A 16,808-nucleotide genomic window follows, 5' to 3' on the forward strand; every position below is an offset into this window, starting at 1 on the left:
CAATGTATATTTTTGTATGGCATTATGCAATCACGTTCTGAAGCAATTAAACCAATACGTCTCAGTCAGGTGTGGGCCAGAGGCTGTGTAGTAACTGCACTCTTAACTGATGATCATCCAGGTCCACTAAGAAACTAACACATTTGGGTAAATGTTAACCCTTTTTTAGAATGTAAATAGGCTTTACTTTTGACTAAGTGTACACTATCCATACTTTTTAGTCATCATATCTACAAAACTGCTCAAAACATTGTCTTGTGACTAAGGTGGTACTATACAGCGCTAACTGGTTGTAATGCTTCGGCAAAAAAAAAAGATCCAAGAGCCTTAGATTTGTATCTGGAGGTTTATTGTTGTGTACTATACTCAGAAGTACCACATACACCAAGAAACAAACCCAGAACAACTCTGATCTTCATTTTAAAAGCAATATAAAAATAAACACAAAAGAAACATACACAAAATAAAAAAACAACAAGCAATGTAAGTTTTGACTAGACCACAATGGCCTGTGACTTTAGCACTGCTAGGTTAGTCACATAATGTTTCCGTAGCACCCTGTAGGCCACTGTACACTTTGCACCTGTGGTCTCTCCTCCCAAGTAGACTGCAAGCCTCTTATTGAGCTCGTCTGTTCCAAGAGTCACAATGTCCAGAGATCTTCAGACATTTACGACAGACCTCTATCTGGGTCAGTAAGGGTCCCAGCTGCCCACAGAAAAATTCATATCTTACACCCACTGAAACAACATGGGTCGGGTGAAATGCGAGGAAAAACATAAAGGGCTCACATTTTTTTTTTGTCTTTGAGGTTTTGTCTAGGATGCACCCAGTTGGAGAACCAACTGGAACACAACAGTGTCGAGTTTTTCTTCAGGAATAGCAGTACGTAAGTGCCAGACGACCAATCAGAAGACCCGATCAAACTCTGTCTGACTTGTAGTTGTGGGGTTCCTGTTTTGATTGGCCGGCTGCTGGGGCATATGGCTTCTCCTTCGGGGCGGGGCCAGGTACTCAAACATGGACGTGTTGTGCGTAGAGAGCATGTTCTTGAGGTCAGAAGGCATGGGGTCAGACCAGAAGAAGTCGTGATTGAGGGCGTCATCGCTGTCTACTCGCTGATTGGGGTCGAGGACGAGGAGTTTGTCTATGAGATCCAGGGCATAGGGGTCTTTGACGTAGAACTTGAGTCGGTCCTTCACCTTCCTCTTCTGTCCCTTGGGCAGTTCCATCTTCTGATACAGTTCATATTTCTTATCCACACCTGGCCAGACCTTTGGGATGGATAAAAACAGTATGAGGATAACAGTATCAGGATCTATGCAATCACACATTAAATGAATTCTGATCTTTACAAGACGTGCAGTGCTAGAGGTATATTCCAACTACGGACAATCATGGAGTGTGTGGTCCAAATACGAGAAGGAAAAATCCATTTGAAAGCTCTAAAATCAATTTGAAAAGCTCTAAAATCAATTTGAAAAGCTCTAAAATCAATTTGAAAGCTCTAAATCAATTCAACAGCCCACGGAGATGAAGCAGTGTGAAGTGAAAGTGGTGGTACCTCTGGCGTGATGGATCCGCACAGCTGGCTTATGAGCGTGAGCTGGTGCTGCTCCGTGTTGCCCTGCATTATGGGGCTCCTGGTCCACATCTCCGCCATGATGCACCCAGCACCCCACAGGTCAATGGGGGGGCCGTAGTCTCGCTCCCCTGCACACATTACACATGGCTTTCAGCAAGAGTACACACACCAAACATAACATTTAAAAATGATTGTTGAGGGACACATATTCTTGTGTGTATCCTTATTGAGTGTAAACTTGTTGAAAGCACATTAGGGTATGGAAATTCAATTACATATGGGATAGTAGAAGCAGCAGCAATTAACTTCTGCTCTTCAACTAATACAAATAATGAATGGCTAAATAGAAGCCATTTAGATCTATACTGGACCAAAACAACTCAGCCAACTCAGCACCAAGTCTCTGTCAACCCATCTTTAATGAGCAGACAGCTGAAATCCTGCTTACCCAAAAGTAGCTCAGGCGGCCGGTACCACAGGGTGACCACTCGGTTGGTATAGCGGTTGCCCTGGCTGTTCTTGGCTAAGCTGAAGGCTCTGGCCAGGCCAAAATCTGCCAGCTTAAGGACACCGTCTCGTGTGATGAGCACATTGGCCGCCTTCATGTCCCGGTGCAGGATCTAAGAAAGAGGCCAATCAAATTAAGCCACATACAGCCTCAATCAAAGCCCATCCGACCAGCAGCTTCATGGCCATCTTCCAGAACACTCTCTCATGTTAATACCTTCCATTGCTTTAATCAAGTTCTCTAATCAGTAGAGGGAACATATCCCATTACACAGCTTGCATGCACTGGAAATTATGATACCAACTAGGGTGAAAATGAAGTGGCTTTTTCGGATCTAGGTCATATTGACGCAATTCTCAGGTACCATCAACAAGTCTAAGTTATGTCTAAGCTGTAACACTTTGTCACATTCAACGAATATCTCCATCCATGAGAACACCATAAAAAAAAAACATCTTCCTGCACAGCTCTGTAAAATGAAACAAAGTTGAGCAAGCCTGTCCCCCAAACATAACAAGACTGTTCTAGCCTGTTGAGGGGGAGAGCAGGAGTTTGGAGAGGGAATCGCTGAGTTCGCTTTCAGGTTTTTATTTCAAATCAATAGTTCAAATGGACGTGGCGACAACCAGAATTGCTGACGGTACCTTTGGACTATTTGACAAGACTCATGAGACACCACTTACCAATGTTTTGATAATCTTATTTACTCTTCCATATGTATGGAAAAAGGATGGGATACCACCAAACAGTGTTGTTCATTTGAAGGCAGGGCTTCAGACTATGAATGCTAGTAAAATCTTCAGGTAAAGTGTCTGTGTGCCACAGGGTGTGGGTGGTGCAAAACATTATGGTGTTGTATTGTTCTGAACACAAATTAATAGCAGCAATGCCAAAGGATATCTTACCTTGTTTCTGTGGATGTAGTAAAGTCCATTCAGCAACATCTGCATGACTTTCTTGATCTCGGCGAGGGTAAACTTCACGTTAGCGTTGCTGAGCAAGCCGGCCAGGTCATGCTCACAGAAGTCAAACACCAAGTAGATGCTGCCCTTGTATCGGTTGAACTGAGTGGCTATGGTAAGGGAGAGCAGTCAAAAACCTCCTCAGTGAGCAATATTTTCATATTATTGGAAATGATAGATAGATAGATAGATAGATAGATACTTTATTGATCCCCATGGGGAAATTCAAGAATGATGACTACACCCTCAAAAACTGAGAGCTGGTGAACATGTTAAGTATTTCACCTTTTGTTCGGCAGATTTCAATCAAGTTCACCACATTCTCGTGTTTAAGAAGCTGTAGGATCTTGATTTCTCGAAGAGCAGTGATGGGGAACTGCGGAGAAAATGCAGAATAAGGCATGACTTCACCTCATGACTTTGTAGTCACTGTCACATTCAGACTGACTGATGCTACTCCTGTGTGTGTGTGTGTGTGTGTGTGAGTGTGTGTGAACCTCAATGTGCATTACTGTTCAGCATAGTCTTACCCCTTCTTTTTCATTCTCCATGAGCACTTTTTTCAAGGCCACCTTTTTTCCAGTCTGTCTGTGTTTGGCTTTGAACACCTCCCTAGATTGCAATATGGAAACAGTCAAACAGCGAGGTGTCATTAGACATGGTTAGCTTTTCAATGTCTAACATGAGAAAAACAGTTGCGTTGCTGTGATAAATGGCTTAAATCGACTTTTCATCAAAGATTTCTGTCGTTAGCTACAGCCTGTTTAATTTCGCATGCCACTTCTCACGTCACGTTACATTGTAACCTGGTATTGCTTTACTGACTGTTGACAACATAACATTACTTGATTACTCCATTCTAAGCGGAGTCAATGGAATAGGTACATCAAGCATTTGGTTTAATGCATCATACTGGATCTGACAGGCTAATCCTAACGTTAATCCTTTCATCACTGACTGGCTTCAGTGACAGGCTAACGTTAGCCTACCGAATACGTCAAGGCTTTGTACTACTGCGCAGGCCAGATCAGAACCACTAAACGAAGGAACTTAAGGAAAAGCCAAATGTTGTGTTCATGACAAACAAACAAACATGCGTTTAGACGTACCCAAACGTGCCCTGACCGATCTTTGCGAGCTTTTCATATTTTGAAAACTCGTCACAGAAGGGAAATTCGACCCCATCGTAGTATTTGGACATGATGGCGACATCCCGCTCGGGCCTGTAGGACAGTGGAGTTCGGCAAAACAACGCATTGTGTCATTATTAACTGACAGATTTTCATTTTTCCTACATTGTTTTGTACATGGAAGGATATAATATCTACACATAATGGCAACACACGTTAAAACGTTTTAAATATGTAGTTTTTTCATACTTATCGCCAGCGCCGGAGTTTCCGGTTTTCTCTCGCTGCATCCTTGTTGGTTTCTTCGTCCAGCACTGTTCACTTCCGATATGTCGACACTAAAACAAATTGCCGACCCCTACTGGTCGTTATTTGCAAACACGCCAGTCCAGACAAGGCTCGCATACTCTGGAAAGGAGGTATACCTGTAAATCGACCGTGCCATGGATCTGACGATTTTCGTAAAGTTAAGCAAATATAATGTATGTAATGTAATATAATGTATTTTTCTGCATGTTTTACACCATCATAAATTATTGCAAGTTTCATTATAATAGGTAAAATATAAACTATTTAGGTTATTACAACTCGTGATATTCAAACATGGACATAGAAAGAGACCAAAATAGTTAGTGTTTAAATATTTAATGAGATCTACACCATTAAATTATACCATTAAATACATCTTTTGAAAAATGTAAGTGAGGACCTTTCAGACAATGCTCAGTTGCATAGTGAGTTACAACATATCATATCCTCAAAGTATTCCCATATTACCTCACTCACTCTAATACAAGTGTAGAGTTGACCTACTCTAGATCCCAAATTCAAGACAATTAAAACATTGTGCGCAACGTTACTATGTTTGACTGGTGGCTTACTTAGGGAACACGTGTACATGACACCAGTGTGGAAGTGTGGTCAAGTACATCTCAGAGCAGGTTCATTCTCAACAATGTCGGAACAAAATCTGGACAGCCCTCCGAACAAATATATTTCCCAAAACAACCTGTTTGAGCACAATTTGGTGGTAGGGCAAAGTGTGTGTAAACTAATTGTACAACAGAAAGTGTACTCAGCAGATACCGTACTACCTGCGTAGTACACTAAAGGGAGCATAAGACATCACTAGTCAGTCAGACTAGTCTCTCTATATACCAATAACATATACAATATGATCCACCTTGACAATTATATTAAAATTCTCATTTAGTACAAACAGATGGGAATATCACTGCAACAATACTGTTTTTCAAGGACAATGGGTTTACACAATACAAATCCCCCATGAAGGCTGCACTGAACAAAATACAATTACAAAAATCCACATTCATACAACTCATTGCCTTTTGGCAGACACAAAATTGCAATGAACCAGTTTGTCCTTAGACCGATGATGAGATTTTTTTTTTAGAGAGAAAAGGACCTCCACAAGGAGGGTCACACCTTCACATACAACTACTGAGGTCCAGTAAAGCACAAATGCCACTTAACTTAAGAGTACAAAACCTTTTCCCCAAAAAGTCCCTGTAAACAGCTGGCTTCAAGTATGAAAAAGTTAGGTTTTGATATGTTATGTTGGCACTGTAAGGCATCAACTAAACCATTTGGCTTTGCTTGAAATAAAGGGGGTACCGGAATAGGAAAGACATTTCAGTTAATGCTAAGTGCTATACATTTCTTACTTTCCAACGGGTGTTTCGACAGGGTAACTCATCTCTCTATCAATAGACAGAGTCTGATGGTGCTTCAACCCACCCAGTGCACTGCTTACACAAACAAAAAAACAATAGGCCCACTGATACTGTGGCTCCTTTTTTAAGAGGCAGACACAGGGTCCAAGTGTTTGAGGGCTCCGCCGACTAAATGCAGGCTTCCGGCGATGAGGACGTGGATCTCGGTGGCATCGCGGAGCGATGAGGCCTTTGCGGCGATACTTGGCTTGACTGGGATGACCCGCTTGCCCGGATCAGCCAGTACGGAGTCTCTGCCCTGTGTGATCCACTGGAGGGCGCTGAGGATGCAGGGGAAAACCAGCGAGTCGCTCTGCCGCTCCGCGACCAGGGGGAGGCTGCCCGCCGAGATCAGGAGCTCGTCCCCCGGCTGCTTCTGCCGCTGGCCGGTCAGCAGCCTCCAGCTCTGCTGGTTGTCCAGGCAACGGGTCAGCATGTTCTCCACGGAGACGTTGAAGTTCTGTTGGTCTGCGCCAAGAGAGAAAAACAAACCACATACAGATCAGGCTACCCCCAAGTGAAAACAAGAAGGAGTAACATAGCAGATAGTAGTCAACACCAGTCCAAGTTCTTTACCTGCATTACAAGTAGCAATGGTCTCTGTGATATTAGGGCAGAACACAGCAAAGTCAAAGTGGTATGGCTACAAAACAAATCAAGAAACAGAAAGCACATGTTATTTAGCTTGCCACACATGTAACCATTATTGGCATTTCCTCAATAGAGGTTTTGCCTTTGTTCTTTGAAAACTCACCACAAGCAGCTTGAGCATGGCAGCAGAGTCCCTCTCTCCTGTGGCGTTAAACAGCAGCACTCTCACCACTGGACCTCTGGACAGAGGGACACAAACACAATAAACACCCCTATGGCTTAGAGCTGGGTAGACTGCAAGATTCTCTCTTCAAGGACACAAAGAGGTGTCAAATCTTGCTGATTGCTATTTTACCAGTTATTTTAACCTGATACACCAGGTCTAATTCAGTTGTTTGGCTAAAGGTGAGCTGAAGTTTTAGATGGAGCATTACACAGTGCCTGAGATCTCTAAGCACTCATGACGCAGTTTTTGTTTTGTTTTTCTGCAACAGCATATCAGCATATTTTTCTGCAACAGGACTCCAAAAGACACGGATACTGTAGCATGTTTAAATTTGATCCCAGAAATCTGACAGATGCCAACAAAGATTGCAGAGCGCTACTTGCATGAGGCTGGGACCACAGCCTCTGGGATTTCCTACTGTTAGCTATGGTTCTGCAGCGGAACCGCTGGAGCAACAGCGTTCCATTAATGTCAAACAGTTAGAGTGTTGAACTTGCCTCAACTTTACGTGTGTGTGTGTAACGCAAGACTTCTTCAATCTTTTCAATCAATTGTCAGTTTAGGCAACAGAACGTAGACCATTCGTGGAACTTAGAACTTCTTTTGAATTACTATGGGCTGAGCACTGTGTTACGCTTTACCGCTGCTGCTTTGTCATTTCCAATGTGATCCCTGCCTGATTGATTGCTGATTAGAACCAAAGATAATGGAACACCACTCTCAAGAGTCTTTAGCGAGGGTGCGACAGGAAAAGTGCTTTGGTGTTGCTTTTATCCCGTGAGGGAAATTTGGTCTCTGCATTTAATGAATTAGTGAAACACACTCAGCACACAGTGAACACACAGTGAGGTGAAGCACACACTAATCCCAGCGCAGTGAGCTGCCTGCTACAACAGCGACGCTCGGGGAGCAGTGAGGGGTTAGGTGCCTTGCTCAAGGGCACTTCAGCCGTGCCTACTGGCGGGGTTCGAACCGGCAACCCTCTGGTTACAAGTCCGAAGCGCTAACCAGTAGGCCACGGCTGCTGCAAACAATGAGAAATCTATGATTGCATATGAAAGGTGAAGGACAGTAGAGAAGAACAGAGGGGGTATAAGAACTCACACAGCCATCCGCTCGCGCTGGGCAGCAGCCTCGTTGAACCAGCGGGCACAGGCCAGCATGCTACCCGTGGTGTGTGCTCCGTCCAGGAAGTACGTGATGGGCCCACGCCTCAGGGTCTGCGTTCGGCCAGGCCATTCTGTGTCTGCCAGACCTAGTTAAAACACCAGCACACACTCTATGCTTAACTATGAAGACAACAGTTCATAATCTCCCACATAATACAAGATAATAAATGTTAACAATTACTACATCATGTCATCAAAGTGGATGATAGCCTTGATTACTGTTACAAAAGCGAAACGCACCTTTCAGCATGACTGGGCTGGGCTTGAACCCTTTAGCCTGGGTCACACCACCGAACATGGACGCAGAAGGGAGGTGCTTATCTGGAAGATAGACTACCATTACTCAAAGCTGACCTGATAACGTCTGGTTGCTTTCCACTCTATACGGAGTACAATGAATATTGATGCCATTTTCACCAATAATACAGCAATTTGAACACTATCATATTGCTGACAAGAGTACACTTCACTTAGTTCATGAATGAAGGTGGTGCACAATACATTCACAAAAACAGTTTCATATATATAGAAAAAAAAACATAAACAAAAACACAAAAAAAGAATGTGAAATGAATGCATGCATTTTTTCCAGTATGTGTGTGTGTGTGTGTGTGTTTATGTGTGTGTGTGTGTGTGCACACACTCACCAGATAGGCAACGATGTTGTAGCCAGCTGTGGCTGAGCTGCAGGGCCAGGCTGGCGTTGATGAGCTGGTGCTGTCCGGCCAAACCAAGATGCAGGACGCCCTCATCTACAGGATACTCAGTCAGGTCAGGACAGACAGACAGAGAACACTACAGAGAGAGAGAGAGAGAGAATTTGTCCATGTTACATGTTACTGTTTCCCTTAATGCTGTCAATGTTCTAATTGTTATGCTGTTTTAATTGTGCCTTGGCAACACTGTACCTACAGTCATGCTAATAAAGCAACCTTCAATTGAAGAGAGAGAGAGAGAGAGAGAGAGAGAATACATCATCACATTATCATGCACTTCTGATGGCAAGGTGATGTTTTTTGGTTGTATGATTATGAATCATATGAAAGGAGATAGAGGGAACAGACAAAAGTTTAAGAACTCTAACCCTAACCCTAACTTTCACCCTAATCCCTAACTTTAACCCTTATCCCTAACTTTAACCCAAACCCCTAACCTTAGCCCATGTGACTTCAAACGTCAAACAAACATTTAGTAACCTCACAGCCTGTTACAATAATAATGCCTTGGACTATGGCCAACACAACAGTGTTGATCTGGAGTTACTCGTGTTAAGTACACAAAAGTGCTGCTCACGCCTATTTCTTCTGCTCGCTGCTGGAGAACAGTCAGGGGCCCCTCCTGTTGCTTCACTGTGAACGCTGGAACTCCCGGCTGGGGGTCACAAACAAACACACATTAGATTTCAGACAATACCACATTGAGGTCAAAGGTTAAAATCAGAAAAAAGAGACACCTTAAAAATGCCTCCTTTCTGCCAGGCTATCTTCTCTATAGTGTCTCCGAGGATACTTGTGTGGTCTATTCCGAGGGAAGATATTCCACACACCCATGGTTGGCTGACAAAATGACAAATAAGTGTAATTATAAAATACAGATTACATTACTATCACTGCTTATACTTCACAAGATAAAACATGTAGCTTGTAGTTTTCACTACTACTACTACTAATTCAATACAGTTCCTCTGTAGTCTGATTTCATACGCCGACAGGTGCATGTCAAGTGCAAGTGTCTCTAGAGCATCTGTGTTTATTTAAGTGTTCACTACTACATGGGCAGAAGATCTTTTGGTCTCTTTAAGGCCACCTTGGCCTCTCACCTGAAATGGCTTCTAACAAGGTGATGCATGTGTACAGTTGTTGAGGCTAGAGAGCCATGCTATAGGGCAAAATGGCCGCTTGCTCAAGAGAGCGTGAGTGCACACAAAGCCAGCATTAGGCACGCTGGGATGAGTGTTCTGGGACAGAGCCAAAGAACCCACTGAGGGGGAGGGGAGGGATCAGGCAGGACTGCATATGACAGGCAGACACTTACACATAGGAGGAATGGAAGAGAAAGAATGTAACCAACCGATAGGGAGAGAGAGAAAGAGAGAGAGGGGGGGAGAAAGAAATCTGGCAAAATAAGTTTTGAGCAGTAAGACATTACTGTTTAATGCTGCTCCATTATTAGCTCCTCTCTCACCTAATGACGTTTGTGCAGTCATACGCTCCACCTATCCCAACTTCAATAACTGCCAAATCCACCTGTCAAAATCACATATCAAAATCAAACACTACCACAGGGGGAAAAAAAAAAAAACTAGAATTGCTCTACATTCTTCTAACCTGCCATATATTTGTCTGCTCATTGTAAAAAACATATGGACAAGTGAGCTGAATAACCTACCTTCTCTTGAAGAAAGATGTGGAAGGCCAAGATTGTGAGAAAACGGAAGTAAGCCGGCATCGTTCCCCCATGGCAGTCCTGTTGGGATCAGCGGAAGTCACAAAGAAAGGTCACTGTGAGGACAAGTCTCTCCAACATTCCACTGACATCAAATGATACTTGAGGAAAGGGGCCATTGAGGCCACTGAACTTAATGAAGAAAGTGTGCAGATGTCACATGAGAAAGCGCACAATCGTTATTACTAAACGCACCCTAAACGCACCGTCTCACATTTAGCCGCAAAACCTGATTAGTTACAGCCATGAGTTTGGTGGCATGAAGAGCAGTGGGAGAAGGGTCACTGTGTTAGCTCCAGAGTGGGCCCACGACTGGGGCTCTACTCCAAGGCCTCTGGGGAGGGTGTGCAAGCAGACCATTGCTTTGCTTCACTTGTTTTGCTACTTGTTTTTTTTTTTTTGGTGTGTGTTTTGCTACATTTGTCTCCCCTTCAAACAAAGCCATTCTCAGTGATCTATACTTTCCCAGCTACTTGTCTGAGGCACTCTCCTAAACTGTGTGGGTGTCTTTTTTTTTTTTTACTTTGTTTCATATCAGTTGAAGACAGATTGCGGCGACGACAGCTGTAGCTGAAGAAGCAGAGTTCACCCACCTTTGTTTCGTCCAGTCGGCCATAGACCTGCCAGAAGTACTTTGTGAAGAGCTCCTTGCTGATAGGTTGGCCGTTTATCCGGATTCTCTCCCTGACTTGTACCAAATGAGGTGAACTGAAATCCACAAGGAAATGAAAAATGTGTACAACCTGAAGAGTTCGTAAAGTCCTTCCTGATATACATGTACAACCAACAAAAATTGCAACCTTAGCAAACAGTAAATCCCTCTATCCTTTTCAATCACCAATCTCCCTTTCAAGGAAATATAGAGGTAACATGACAATGAGCTGATCTTAAATACTGGAAATTAGTATATTGCTGGTATCTTTTGATGCCTTTTGATATTATCTTTTGAACCTAGCTTTATTTATTTCCAGAGAACTGTTCAAGAGTTGGCCATTAGCCAAGTGCAGGAGCAAGGTCCAGTGAAGCGCCTCCGACAGTCTCACTCAAACACGTGTGATTACGCAACCTTGACTAAACATTTTCCATACTCTGACCACAAACAATCCCAAATCTGCACACCCCCCACCCCCTATAAGAGCCTGTAGAAGTTGAGTACTTAGCTCAGAACAGTGATTAGCATACAGCACACACCAACAAGCCATGTTTACTCCAAAGAAGGTCAAAAAATACAAACAAATAATACCTGTAAAATCCTGTACGAAACCCGTAATTTCTAAGAATCTGCTCGGTGAAAGCACATGTTGATCCCTGTTAAGGAGAAACACAGTTTGAATAGGACTGCTTCAATAGACAATAGCTTTACACAGACCTCACAGAGAGAAGTGTGGATCAGCAAACACAACTCACTTTGCCCTTTGTTCCAGTGACGTGAATAATATTTAAATGGTCCAATTCTTCAACCTGAATTGCATACAAAACAAATGATAAAGCACTTCTTAGCAACTACTGTGCAAAACACAATACACTTGATTGGGCTGTACATGTGATCATCAGTGTGCGTGCAGGTGTTTACATGTGTTGTGCAATTAACTTAACGAACTCACAGGACAGGGATTATGTGTGAGGCACTGGGATGAAGTTAAAATTAACAATTAATTAACAATTAATTAACCAGGGTAAATTCAGTGAGCGGTCAGTGAAATACAATTAAGTTCCATCCCACCACAGAAACAATACTAACATGCACCTGCGGGGTTGAGTCAGAAGGGACAGAGGGGACACAGAAGTGGTGGACTGACCGTGAGGCCTGCTCGCTGCAGAAAGCCCTTCATGGCGTGGAGCTGGTGCTGTGGGGGTCCTCGCTCCCGGCGCACCTGCTCCAGAACACTGGCATTGGTCTGCAGGGTGTTGAGTGTGCATACCGCATCCTGGAAGAGTAGATCCACAGTCGCACTGTCATTCCACTGAACCCGTCTGACAAACCACTTGTATGCCCTAGAGTTCAGGGCCCGGACAATAACAGACCCATAGAGCATTGTCTCTATGGAACAACGTTCAACTCCTTATGCCACAAGAACGTCAAACAGTTATGTTGTGATTCACCAGTGCAAACAGTCTCAGGCTCAGCAAGTATAATTAAATCAAACACAAAATCTCTAATCGCTGACCGTGTCTATTTGCATGCCTACAACAGAACTAAACTAGTTTCTGCAATAACGTCTCTGTCCTTTCATAATATTTAGTTAATGTTTAATAACCTTTGCACATAGACAAGATAGTTCGCATGAAAGCTGCATGAAACCTTAGCTGCTACTCCGTAGTGATGTCAGTGAAACCATAAACATTTGGCATTTAAGAGAGAGGACCAGGCATGTTTTTATACTACCACGACGTATACGAATTATGTCAGAACACGCAGATCATGTTTCTCCACATGGCTCAACTCATATGTGGTGATCCCTCATGAGCTAACGTTGGCCGCAGCGCAACCAATCATCTTCTATGCCATTTTACACACCCCATGATAACTTGAATATTGTCTAACTTTCTGTCGACCAAAATACAGTAACGTTAATCAGAATGAAATGTCGACTTTTGGAGCACCAGAAAAAACATCCAAGTTACGATTGCTAACAAGAGATCACCAATGTTACCGTGAGCGCCTGCAAGTTAACCAGAGAAATCAACTTTATTTACGTTAGCTAACATTACTACATTGCTGCAGCACAAATCCAAACAGTTGGCTGATGCAACCCCATCCAATATTAAGCTATCAAGAACGAAATGGCTCCCGAACACCAGACGTTAGGTTAACCAGCTAACTAGCCATCTCCCTGTTATTCCAACAGCGGGATAAGTATTTTCAAACTTTGTTGTCGAAGAGTATTTCAAAAATAGCTATTCATGTTAACGCAACTGAGATGACAATTAGATTATCTTACCTGATACTCCATTCTTGTAAAACGAGGAGCAGCTTTCGTGCTGGAGTGCCTAAAAGATCCTTGAATTAAGTTCAGCCAGTTTCGCTGAAGTTGTAAGGCGGTGAATAAAGAATACTGTCTAAACACGCGGGAGAAGCGTACCATGGTGAAAGTGACAGCGCAGGAAGCTGCAGCCAAATTAGGAGAGTATTCCTTTTAGGGACGCCGTTACGTTCCAAATATCATACCACGCCTCCCTCTCGAATTTCGTTTTGTATTTACAAACAATTACATGAAGTAAAGGGAAACATAAAGACTATAAGGTCTGGATAGATAATGAGCATGAGCATGGACTGACAGGCGTTCCTCATTCAGAAATGTCCCAAATAGCAAGAAACCAACACAACTTATGTTGTTGTCACTGCGAAGAAATGCGAGGATACTGCTAGGTTTCCTACGATATTCCAAGACTGAACTAAAAAGCTGAAAGTCAAATAGACCACTGGTAGCTAATTCATACCGTATTAAATTGCACGACTCCACGGGTATGCACGTGGATCTGTCAGAGCCATAGACATGGTCAGAGCTATTTTAGCGTCTACATTTTTACTGAGTCTCTTTCCGTCCGTCCTCTCCAATTTTGCTCTTAACAGCTGAAGACAAAGTACGATACTGCCATCTGGTGTATTGGTGCAAAATGCCTTGGCATCAGGCCACGGGGGGACGTTGTTTCTCCTTGAACTTTTGTAGTGGGGCTGTTTAGCTCAAAGATCTTGCTTTTTATGAAAGAAGCATGAAACTTTCAGGGTTTGTTCTTGATGACCTAAGCTGGAGGCATTCTCAGTTTGACCTCTGAGGTCAGATAGAGGTCATTGACTGGTCTGTTAATAATACTGCAGGTGAATGGGGTAAAACAAAAACAAAAATAGATATCACCATGAAACTTTCTCAGTTGGTTACGCATGTAACTGTTACTGTTATTTTCCCATCTCATATGACAACAAAATGAAAAAAATATTCATCAGCCAATCTGATTTTGTTTTTTAAAATGTATGCAAATTAGCGCATTTTTAATGAGATATGGCCTAATTTGCATATTTAAACATTAACATATAAAAAACTTTCAATAAATTTGTTCCTTAGCTTACCATGAGTAATCAACTGAGAAAGTTTCATGGTGATATCTATTATTTCATTTTTTTACCCCATTCACCTGTAGTGTCACAACATATTACAGAGGTCAGTGACCTCTATCTGACCTCAGAGGTCAAACTGAGAATGCCTCTAGATGTTAAATTAAAGGTTAAGTCATCAAGGACAAACCCTGAAAGTGTCATGCTTCTTTAATAAAAAGCCAGATCGTAACTATTTTAAGAGCTTAACAGCTCCACTATTGGGTCAGCGTAGGCTAGAGTGGTTTATGAGTTGCTTATAACGTGGTTTATAACGTTCCCAGAACTGTTAGTAAATCTGTCGTTGTGTGTATGTACCATGATATAGCCTACTACAGAACTGCAAGTGCATACAATATATTATGCCAACACTGGACATGCACAATTATCACATTAATTCAACACAGTTTGTTATTTCTACACTTAGTGATTCTTCTATTTTGCCTTTGGTTGCAGAAACATTTTGCACCTCCCCTACTCTGAAATGACAAAATGTGTAAAGTAAAGAAATTAACGACATCAACACAATATTTAATCCTACCATCAGTATTTACCAACTGTTCAATCAATTCCCATCATCATTTTTGTCACTTTTGATGATGAAAGAACATTTTAAAAGGCTAAAATTATGGTAAATGTGTTGATGACAATATATCTGCATTTATAGGCTACTGCAGTTTTTTCGAAATACGGTGCAGTTATAGTACAGTAGCCGGACAGTGCAGTACAATAGTACTTTATGTAAAATTAGATTAGATTCAACTGTATTGTCATTGTGCAGTGTACAAGTACAGAGACAACAGAATGCAGTTTTCGTCTAACCAGAAGTGCAAAAAGAAGTCTGTGATATACACAGACAGTGTAGACAGTATACAGTTAAGAAGGTGGTATGGTTTACAGTAATAACTTAAATATAAATAAATATGTATAACGTATTAGCAGTAGCCTTATAACAACAGAATAGATGGATATGCAGTTAGAACAGTGTAACAACATGTACATGTGCAGTGTAGCAGTAACATAAGAGTTGTAAAAACTAAATGTACCACATAGCGGTACAAAATATGACCACCGCTCAGTCCTGTACATCCATTCCGCGAAAATAAATCACACTTATCAATTTCTCTCCATCTCCTACTCCATGAAACTTAAAACAACTCCACTCTTGAAACTTTTGTGTATGCTTGTTTGGCATGCCTATGTGTGTGTGTGCACACGTGTGTGCCTGTGTGCATGTGTGTGAGTGTGTGTGTGCCTGTGTGCGTGTTTGTGTGTGGATGTGTGTGTGTGTGTGTGTGTGTGTGCATGTGTGTGTGTGTCTGCGTATTGGTGTGTGTGTGAGTGTGTGCATGCGTGTGTGTGTCTCAATTTGTCTCCATCTCCTTAGAGCCTGACCAATATGGGATTTTGAGGGCCAATACCGATTTCGACTAGGGATGCACCGAATCCAGGATTCGGTTTCGGATTCGGCCGAATATTGGATTTTTTGACGGGGTTCGGTTTCTGCCGAACCTTAGAATTTTTCCCCGCCGAACCGAACCCTACGCTTACACTATGCGCGCTACACTGGTCGACGTCATGACGCCGCCTTTGATTATAGGAAGGTGTTTACGTAGGTGGCCCGTTCGAATGCAGTAGCTCAGGCTGTGTGAGTGAGAAAGTGAAAATGGAACTCGTGAGCAGAAAAAGTGTTGTTTGGCAGTACTTTCAGTCCAAAGAAGGTGATTCTAGTCGAGCTACATGTTCAATTTGCAGTTAAAATAAAATAAAATTAAATATACACTGCTGTGGATGTTATTTACTTCATAAATGTGTTTACTGTGTTAATGGACTGAGGATGGAGTAGGATTCGGTATTCGGTTTCGGATTCGGCAGAATCTTAACCAGTGGATTCGGTATTCGGCCGAACCCCAAAAATCTGGATTCGGTGCATCCCTAATTTCGACGTTTGAGTTTTTCAAAAACTGATAACCTATATATCAGCTGATCATTTTTAACAAACAGTTTATGCTTAATGACTCCCCCTTTTTGCAAGCAAAACATTTTACAAATACGATCAGTTACTTTTAGGGCTGTCCCAAACGATTATTTATGAAAGATTAATCTAACAATTATTTTTTTGATTAGTCAACCGAACAATTAATTTTTTGATTAATCTAACAATTAATTTGTCCAATAGCGATTATTTTCCCTTTCCCAAATATGCCCAATAATGCATTTTTTTTTGCATTAACCTTTTTATGTTTCATGTGTGAGGTGATAAGGACTAGTTATTTCAGGGTTATAACATCAGCATGGTGTATCAGACAGAATAGCCTACATGAGATATGTGTGATGCCAAGGCTGTATGTTAACTTTTTTGCACA

At 42.2% G+C, this 16,808-nt stretch overlaps 2 protein-coding genes across 2 annotated transcripts; both read right to left on the bottom strand.

Moving 5' to 3' along the window:
* Positions 1 to 332: 332 nt before the first annotated feature.
* Positions 333 to 4,495, bottom strand: cdk9 (cyclin-dependent kinase 9 (CDC2-related kinase)). Its single transcript, XM_076283620.1, has 8 exons — positions 4,435 to 4,495; positions 4,165 to 4,278; positions 3,586 to 3,667; positions 3,341 to 3,431; positions 2,999 to 3,165; positions 2,034 to 2,205; positions 1,565 to 1,713; positions 333 to 1,274 (listed from the first exon to the last, which is right to left on the bottom strand). The coding sequence occupies exons 1-8, from the start codon at positions 4,473 to 4,475 to the stop codon at positions 909 to 911; spliced, it is 1,182 nt and encodes a 393-aa protein (XP_076139735.1). The 5' UTR covers positions 4,476 to 4,495; the 3' UTR covers positions 333 to 908.
* A 319-nt stretch (positions 4,496 to 4,814) lies between these two features.
* fpgs (folylpolyglutamate synthase) lies at positions 4,815 to 13,902 on the bottom strand. The gene is made up of 15 exons (XM_076283621.1): positions 13,292 to 13,902; positions 12,149 to 12,277; positions 11,757 to 11,810; positions 11,593 to 11,657; positions 10,943 to 11,057; positions 10,293 to 10,370; positions 10,089 to 10,150; positions 9,358 to 9,460; positions 9,198 to 9,275; positions 8,552 to 8,699; positions 8,145 to 8,225; positions 7,840 to 7,990; positions 6,673 to 6,748; positions 6,495 to 6,561; positions 4,815 to 6,386 (listed from the first exon to the last, which is right to left on the bottom strand). Exons 1-15 carry the CDS (start codon positions 13,433 to 13,435, stop codon positions 6,004 to 6,006), a joined length of 1,734 nt encoding a protein of 577 aa, XP_076139736.1. The 5' UTR covers positions 13,436 to 13,902; the 3' UTR covers positions 4,815 to 6,003.
* Between the last annotated feature and the right edge of the window lie 2,906 nt (positions 13,903 to 16,808).

Source organism: Alosa pseudoharengus, unplaced genomic scaffold (assembly GCF_046254945.1).
Source record: "Alosa pseudoharengus isolate Yale_2024_CS ecotype anadromous, Long Island Sound unplaced genomic scaffold, YU_APseudo_1.1 YU_APseudo_1.1_scf_14, whole genome shotgun sequence".
NCBI lineage: Eukaryota > Metazoa > Chordata > Actinopteri > Clupeiformes > Clupeidae > Alosa > Alosa pseudoharengus.